General features: G+C 40.1%; 1 protein-coding gene across 4 annotated transcripts in view; it reads right to left on the bottom strand.

Annotated features, from left to right (window-relative positions):
* The window catches only part of ENPP2 (ectonucleotide pyrophosphatase/phosphodiesterase 2), a 120,791-nt gene that overhangs the window by 71,008 nt on the left and 40,395 nt on the right, over nt 1-9,388 (bottom strand). For 2 of the 4 annotated variants that reach the window (XM_006026802.3, XM_006026806.3), the window contains exons 1-2: nt 5,683-5,812; nt 5,295-5,397 (exon numbers count right to left, since the gene is read on the bottom strand). In XM_006026802.3, the coding sequence (XP_006026864.1) occupies nt 5,295-5,397; nt 5,683-5,715 (136 nt within the window). In that variant the 5' untranslated portion in view covers nt 5,716-5,812. Of the gene's footprint in view, nt 1-5,294; nt 5,398-5,682; nt 5,813-9,388 lie in introns of those variants that run through there. The other 2 variants (XM_006026805.3, XM_006026804.3) reach the window with 1 other exon arrangement.

Genomic DNA, 9,388 nt, shown 5'->3' with positions numbered 1-9,388 from the left:
CAGGAGCACTTTATGCTTATAAAAATTAAGCCTATTTGTTTTGAGCCAGTACATGCTTGTCCATCCAATTTTTCACCTTCAATGGGATACTGAAATCAGTTTGAATTTATTTGAAGTTTTATTTAAAAAAAATACTATTTCACTAAATCTTTAATTCAACCATGTCACTTCATAAGGAATATCTACTAGGCTGTGTGAAGCTTGGGTGGTGATTCAATTTGGAGGAGATTTGACCTGATTTGGTGGTTGAATCTCTGAATCCGAATTGAATCAGGGGACCAATAAAAAGGTCCGAGCTGATTTGAAGCTCTCCAAATCTTCAGAAAAGATTTGGAGAGCTTCAATTATTCGGATAATCCCTGCCTGCTGCAGCAAGGAGCTGGAATCGGATTCCATGCTGGTAAGTAGGAAGTGGGGGCGGGGGCTTGAGAAAGGGGGAAGGGACCATGGGGGGACCTCTGCCAGGCCCCAACCCCCACCCACTCCCCATGGCTGCCCTACCTGCCTCAGCTCCCAGCACTTGGGGAACAAAAGCTCTCATTCACTGGGTGCTGCCAGGTGGGGGGATGATCTCTGCTTCTCCCCACTGCCCCACATTGCATGGGGGGCTCTGCCATGAGCCCCCAGACCCCCCCATTCCCCTAGCCCTCCCGCAGCTGCCCTGCCCACCTGAGCTCTGGGTCTTTAAGGGAAAAAAAACTGAAACCCCTCTGGACTCACTGGTACCTGCAGCAGCCTCAGGGCTTCAGGGAGCTCGTGGAAGAGCCCCCCGTGCAGTGCGGGGCAGCGGGGATCACCCCCCATCCAGCAGAAACTGGTGATTCCATTTTGTTTTTCTTAAAGGGACGGAGCTCGCGCGGGCAGGGCAGCCATGGGGGGGCTGGGGGAGTGGGGGAGGTCAGAGGGCTCATGGTAGAGCCTCCCATGCAGCATGGGGCAGTGGGGGGCAGCAGGGATCACCCCCCCACCTGGCAGCACCTGGTGAATCAGGGCTTTATTTCCCAAGTGCTGGGAGCTGGGGCAGGCAGGGCAGCCATGGAGGGAGGTGGGGGTTAGGGGGCTGGGGGAGCAGGCAGGGGATGGATCCTGTCAGGGGTGTCCCTCTCCTCCAGACCCCGCTCCCTCACCCCCTACTTACCGGCATGCAATCAGGCTCCAGCTCCTTGCTGCAGCAGGCGGGGACTGTCCGAATCATCGAAGCTCTCCAAATCTTTTCTGAAAATCTGGGGAGCTTTGAATCGATTCAGACCTTTTTATTCATCCCAATTCGATTTGGATTTGAAGATTCAGCCACCCAATTCTAATCAAGGCCAAATCTCCTCTGAATCAAATCAGCACCCGAAGCTTCACACAAAACGTTAAAAACCTTCTGGTCTGTTACAGTCTTTCTGAGCTCTTTGCAACAGAAATATTTCCCCATTATTTTTCTGTAGTCAAAAAACGAGTGAAAACGTAGCATTTTCCAACGTGCCTCAAACCTCGCAAGGGGTGTTATAAACACTCAAAATGCCTGGCAGACATTTCAGATCTACACATTTGTTTCAGTGTCTGTTAAAAGGTCAGTTTTGCAGAAAAACCCAACACCCCTTTAAAACACATTTTCAAAATTGTCTGTGTCTTGATGTACTAGTCATTAGATTCAGTTTGCTTGGCTGGGTATTGAGCTAACTTCTGAAAAAATCTTTTGAAAAACTGCCCTTAGACAATTTACTGTCCATTAAATGTCTTTAAATGTGTCCATTATTTAACTTCTGATATTTTCTCCTTACATGTCGGGTATTCACATTTAAGACCAGGGTCCCAGATGTGTCAAGTTGTAGGTTTGAGACTCAAGGATGTATTTCAGAATGCTTTATGTTAGCACTGTGCCTTTTCATCTCACTGAGAGTAAGTTACTTTCAACAGAGCCTCTGCCTAGTTGGGAACCTACTCCATAATGTTCTTGAAAACGATATCCCAGTGTGTGACAAAGGAAAATGTGACAAGCCTTGCTGGATGTTACAGAAGCAACAATGTCAGCAGTGTTTGAAGTAGTATCTCAGTGATCTAGCATTAGCTGGGGTGAAGAATGGTTTCCATTATCTTGTTAGTGGGATATCATTCAGCTATTACTTTGATTATTTTCCATCCATTTGACAGCTATCTTGCCTTGACTCGTTAAAAAGCAAAAGTGTTATCCAGCTATTGTAGTACATAACTATTATACCTACTGAGCTACCATATGACCCTTTATATTTCACATCAGAATGATACAGTGTAACTCATGTCCACTGTTATATGGAAATTCTTCAATTGTTTGTTTCAGATGACCTTGTGTCTAAGGCCAACCTGCAATTTTCAGGTCATACACAATGCTGTGGCCTGAGTACTGATGTGTGCCATATAGTTTGAACATGAGTCAACAGCTTTACAGGAGCCACGCGACTGCCAGCTAAGGTACCTTTCAAACTGTCACATTCTTCTGCACTGAATACAAGCTTTTTTTCTAAATTTCTAGATTGGCTTTGAAGATCCTGCCATCAAATCTGGGTCTCATTGGAGAGAATGGGGGTTCTCTTCACTTCAGGATTTTTTTCCCTTTACTTAAGCACTTTTTCTTCTGAACTGCCTTCAAGTTGAGTTCAAATAATTATTGTTCTTTAAGGATGGCTCTAGCTTGAATATGATACTGATAGGGAAAGAAATCCACTGAAGTGAAACTGTCTTGTGTCCGTTATATATCTATGAATATGATAACACTTTCAAGCTCTGTATCTTGTATCCACCTATAAGAGTGCCATATTGGTGGATTGGTTTGACTCCACCCAGTTATTAATGTGGCAAAAATACAAAGCTTACTTGCAATGACTAGATTACTTTCAATGGATGACTACTCAGGCATGCTTGCATAATTCTCCTCAGAGGAGACACCACATGGTAAGAATAAGGCAGCTGCTATATAAAGGAAGAGAGAGCAAGAAGAAAGTTACTTTTAGAGTATGGGGTGGCAGTTTTGCTTCATGTTGCTTACTCTACACTTCCGTATGGCTGAGTGTCATTGAAAGGAATAAGATTTCACTGTAAGATGTCATTAAATTTTAGCTACAAAAATACAGAAAGGATTAAGAATAAGGCTTCAACATTCTTACAGGCATTGGAATACGGAGATTTAAGGGCCCACTCTCTTGTGTTTAATTGATGTATGACAACAGGATACCATACTTTGACCACTCATTTTGAAACTATTTAGTTAGCCAATAACCAAACATAATAGGACAAATGTACGAGTAGTGCAGCCTCAGTTCTTAATTAGTGTTCTTGCTTTGGATAGTTTAAATCAGTTCCTTATAGTCTTTTAATGCAGACATGTGTATACAAATTAATACCTCATCTAAAGCACAATCCAATATTGTAGAAGTGAACTTTTTTAGCACTTGATACTACTTTCTCACATGAGTACCTAAGATACGGATAGATTTAAAAAGATGTAGCATGGGATTCATAAAACATAAATGGAATAGACTAGATTTGAAATTTCCAAGAACCTACAGCATGCACCTGTAATGGACCAGTCATGCATAACAATGGGTGGTAAGAACAGTGTTTTCCTTAGTTCATCTAATAGTAACATTAATTCTAAAAGATAATTATGTGAGCATTATTAAAAACATGGAATTAAAACTCAACTAAGTTAAAAAGGATCCCAAAGCAATCTTGTAGCTTGACATTTCACTGCATTGGGTTTCTTAAAAGCCATTCTCTATATGCAGCTCCATTAGTATTAATAAGAGTCATATGTGATTATGAAGGCAGAAACTGACCCATTTTGCATTTGTTACCAGTTAATACAAAGTTACTCTGCCCAACAGTATATCCTTCCCTTTGCAGACAATAATTCAGTTCTTCCATTTATTCTATCTGAACGTGGAATTTATGAACTTGGATTTTACATCCTGCTTCCATTATATGTTAACTTTGATATATTGTAAGTAACTTGGTTGACATAAAAACAAAAGAGTTAAAGCCATCACATTACAGCCAATTTTCTGATTGCTAAACCCCAGACAAATCAGCTGTAACTGCACCAATCAACCCCCCCAAAAAAATCATTGACAGTTTGCATGTTGAAACCATGAAACACAAAGGTGTTAGAATGACTCCTCCAGAGTTAACAATTAATAGGAAACTAATAACAAAACATACTTTAGCAAACAAGAGCAGCCCTTTTATTTAAAGTAAAAATTCCAGGAGCAACAACTCCCACACTTTTAATTACCTACATGTCTTTACTCAGTCACTCACTGTCCTGATTAATGCTGTGATTAGACACCCATTCCAGGGGGAGAAAAAGCCATGCAGACACACAACCACAAGCTCATCTGTGGGCACACAACTCAATCAAGTCATGGTAAACAACCAATTTCTTTATGAAAATTCTCGAGCTATCTTTACAGATAGGTATTGTAAATGAAACCCTTTCACTTCAGTTACATTAACCAAGTCAAGGTCAATTACCACAAGCTTCCTATTTCATGCCAATGAAAGAAACACACACAAGTCAAGTCCTTTTTTTTTTTCTAACTACTTTTCCATGTTATATATTTTTCCACTTGGACTGTGCCTGAATTGACAAAATCCTATATCCTTGACAAAATTTAAACATAGGTCCCTGTGGCTGGCCCTATTCCTCCTCCACCCATAGGAGAAAGATGCAAAACTGAAGAAAAATACAGGAGTGACAGCACATCTGCTTCACGCAGCTCCTGATATTAAGCTAACACCTGCTATTCTCACCCCTTCATTCTTCCTGTTAGTTGTCTGCCGTCTACTGTTCAGAAACCAGCATGACCAGCAGATACAGAAATCTAAGAAGCTGTTCTCAATGCCACTAGACATGAAATGATTCTAGCTGATCAATAAATGCACAGATTGCTTTTTAAGCCAGCTATAAAAACTGCACACAAACTCATCTTTCTACATTTCTTTTATTTATCAAATGAATCTATACAGGGTGAAAAAAAAACCCAAACCAGGCATGATATTCAACAGTTAGTGACAAAATCAGGGTAAATGGACTCAACCCTAAAATAAGCCTGATTTTCCATAGTCACATGCACACAGAGCAAAAGTTTAAGTAAATAGGTGACCTATAGGTGAGTCCCAAAGGTCAACAGACTTGGGATTGTTAACTTATTCTTCACTATATCCTACAACTAAAAGGAACAGTAAATTACTGTTTCAGAGTGGGAGTGGTTTCTAACTACAGCATATAGCATAAGGTTAGGGAGATGTTCAATTTATGTCAGTTACTGTACCTGAGATTGGGCCCTCCTCCCATTCTTCAGATCTCTTCAGTCGATTTGCTGTAAATCCTATACAGACGTTTACTCCAAAGGCAAAAGCAAATACAGATATTACCTGTAAAAGGAAAAAAGCAAAGCGATCAGACTAAGCAAAACAGGAACCTGAATTGAAGAGTATGATGATTAAAGTAGAGGACCAACTATACTATTTGAATTCCCTGTCACTGCAGTTCCTATTACTGGAACAGTAAAGGACAGAGTCACAATTTTAATCAAAACCAGAAGGGGCTTTATGAATAAAACATCTGATTTTAAAGCTCAGATGTTTCTTTCTGTAGAATTTATTTCAAGAGACAGTGGTTACTCCTTTAAAAACAAACATGTTCCTTGCCTTCCCTACCTGATGCAACTGGAAACAGTTTTTCTTAGCCATACTAGAGAATTCTTGAAAAGTCTTTGCAGTATGTTCTCTTTTTCTTTATATTGAGTGCAGTGCTCTGTTTGCTCTGTGAGTTCAGTCTATTAGCTACAACTAATCCCACCTGGTGAGGTTGACAGGCTCATTTGATTTGTCCAGGGGGTGATTTCATCATGTTTCACTCACAAATCGCAGCTCTGAGTGCAAGAAGCTTCAGGCATCATCCCTCTCTCGCCCCCCTCCCCCCACAAAATACACACACACACACACACTTTTATGTGGTTTCCTCTGGCAATGCAAGGTTTTCTTATGTTAATAACAGTTCATGTTCATGTTTTATTCTCTTCACAAAAGTAACATGGTTAAAAGAGAAACCAAATGTGTTTTCATTCAGCTAAAGCTGAAAAACACTTGGGCTATGGGATGAAAATATTCTGTTGCCATATTCAAACATCACAAAAAAGTGCAAACAAGAATTTCAGCGTAGTTAACTTTTAGGCATTAGAGACCACAATAATGCACAATAACTTTAATACATTAAAGACACACAGACTTAACTGCCTTTGCACAGGAGCTGTAATTTTTTTTCTGGTTCTATAAGATGTATCACTGGTCTCACACTTGTGAGCTACAACTGACGCTTCCAAGTGGATTTCAGCAGAATCTCCAGGATGGCCACAACACGGAGGAGAAGAATGCTTTTCTCAGACTGTGATCCCTTGTGCTGCTGTTACAGTGCAAGCCCCAAGAGTCAGCATTTATGTAATTGCACACAATTTTATCCAAGCATTTTGTAATCTCAACATATCTGAAAGGAAGTGAAATGTCAGCCCTTCCCCATTTCATTTACCATTTAAAAAAAAAGGTCAGCAGCTTTGATAAGTAGTCCTATTTACAAAGTACACAATAAAAGAGAGTACAATGAGAGAGAATAGAATTATGGTTCAAACGGGTCGTTTAAATATTATTTGCCAAGGCAATTTATTTATCAAAGTCACTGGGCCCTTTTTTTGCCAAGTGAAAACTTCTTTCACTAAACTGTTTGCTAAAAACTAGACTTAAAGGGACAGAGTCAGGATGGGCAAGCCTAAAAATGGAGTTTCCAAATTTCCTTGAGAGTTGTCAATATTGTAGGGCCTGCATTAATAAGAATGCTTTAAAACCTGCCACTGTATCACACAAATACCATAGAGCTTCATTGAGAAACAGCTCTCATTTAGACTCCAACCTCACCTAAAAGCCACAGGGCATGGCTACACCTTGTCTCAGTACCTGTAACAGAAGTCACTACCATCAGCAGTTGATCTTTTCTTCAAGCAGTGGCTAATGGAAAGTGCCATCGTGGAGTCCTGGTAAGCACTAGGGTACATAATCCAGTTTAGCAGAAACTAAAGTTGCTCAGTGAAAGGATGTAACATAGTGAAAAGAAACCTTCTGTAATGGGCTCTAAATAGATTGGGGTGGTTGCACAACATGAAAAGATTCACATACTCCCATTTCTTTAAAGTACATCACAGAGCTAGTCAAGAGATCTTGTATGATATACCTCACCAATGGTCGCCTTGCAAATAAAAGATGGTTGGACTATAGGTTACATACTGAAGCCCATTTCTTCACGCAAGGTCACATGGATGCCTGGCATGAGGTGCCTGCCAACATTCAAACAAGGGGCTCCCACAACGTATTTGCCCTTCTTTGGTGACAACCCCTGTCATGCGTAGGTTACATGCCCTCACCGAGACAGCAGGGGGTGAGGGACTGAGGGACCTATTCATTTTTATTCCCCCCATTGAAACAAAAACGCTTTCTAATAACCAAGGAGGGAGGCAGCACCACTTGGCAAACACACTTACATTAAGCTGCAGTTTGGTAGAAATGTTTATATTTTGTTCCTGAAAAATATACTAAGTAATTGATAGAGCAAGACACAGCGTTCAGTTTATGCAACTAGAAAGGAGAAAGAGTGGGGGCTGCTGTCTTGGATGCTTGTGGAGTATCCTCCTCCTCGGTAGGACTGGGTTTTTTTAATCTGTTTACTTCTTGTAGCCAAATGCTGCAAAAATGTGCTTGCTGGAAGCATTCTCTGAGCTTTGAGGATAGCATGCATCTCTGACCAGTGTGCTTCAGCAGTTAAGGAAGGGGCCACAAGCCACTGGGGCAGAGAAGTAACCCTAACTTTGGAGCATCAATTTAACAAAGACCTCCTAAGAGCACCACCACATCAGTAGATAACTGGTACATTCATGCAGTTTCTTTGTGAACAGGCTTCGTGATGTAGTTGCCTATAATCTGCACTAACTAAAGCTACTACTCAGTGGCAAAATATTTACAGATTTTAAAATGTCTATTATTTAGGACATTTAATTGCAGAGCCTATGTCCATACTTGAAAGAAGGAAAATTTCCATTTATGCACCAAATAGCACATATTTTTAAAGATTTAAAAAACAAAAATCAATGGGGGCCACCCTCAAGTCCTTCACAAGCTCGAATCACAGAATCATCCTTAAGGGTCATCTAGTCCTGCTCCCCACACAGTGTATTTTTTACCCATATTTTACATCTTTGGCTTCTACTGCAGTTTGGCATTGACCCAAATCTGACAGACAAATGATGTATGCAAAAATCTCTTCATAATTTTAGCCCTGTTTGATAATATCATCCACAACCATGTTATGTTCTGTGGTAATAGCAACACATCATTGTCATTTTAAGAGAAAACCAAAAACGTCACACCACTAATCTCTAAGAGGCAGCAAACGTCACCATTCATGAGGGCCTTGGTTCATTGGGCAGGAACAAAGACTACTGCGGGACTGGAAATCAGAAGACATATGAGCTCTCTTCTAAGTATACCACTGCCGCTAACTGGAAACTGACTTTGGGCATCAAAATTAAGCCAATTTTGATCTGCTTTTCAAGGGTGTTGAACACCTACTGCTCCCAGTGCCTTCAGATATGTTGTAGGTGCTCACTACTGAAAATTAGGTTCAAGCAGTTTCAGAATGGGATACTCAGAACACAGAAGGCTCCAAAAGCAGTGGCCATGTTTCAAAATTTTGAATTTCTTTTTCAAATTTTGCATGTGGGAGCCAGATCATTAGTTGATGTCAATCTATGAAACTCCACTGAAGTCAATGGAATTGTGCTGATTTGAATTAGATGAGGATGTGGCCTTCAGCTCTCTGGTCTGTAATACAAGTATAATAACCACTTCTGTAGTTTCCTTCAACCTGTATGGATCAGTAGTCCTAATTTTGTTATTGATTCTTTTTCTTGTATAGGATGGGTTATACATTTCCTAGTTGCTCTGTCTGAACTGATCAAGCATTCAAGTAAACACTCTTTTTGTAACGAGTGCATCAAACCACAGCAGTAATACAGAAGGCATTCATTAGCATGTACAAACCCACTAATCCTTATTTAGGCAAAACTTTACTGCAGGGGTTATTACCAATTAATTAGTATTTTAATTAGCGATTAAATGGGGTTTTATAGTGAGCAGCAAAAATCCTATCCATCAAAAAATTAACTACGTTTTATTATTTAAAGAAAGAAAAACATATGTAAATAAATAAGTGGGGTGTGACCAACATTATTTAATGGAAAGAAAAATATACTCACAGGTCCAAGTAAAACCTTAAAATTAACAATAAATACACCTAAAATGAACTGTATCATAATCAGCA

This window comes from Alligator sinensis, unplaced genomic scaffold, assembly GCF_000455745.1.
Source record: "Alligator sinensis unplaced genomic scaffold, ASM45574v1 scaffold895_3, whole genome shotgun sequence".
NCBI classification, from domain to species: domain Eukaryota; kingdom Metazoa; phylum Chordata; order Crocodylia; family Alligatoridae; genus Alligator; species Alligator sinensis.
This window is presented reverse-complemented; position numbering and strand designations above follow the sequence as displayed.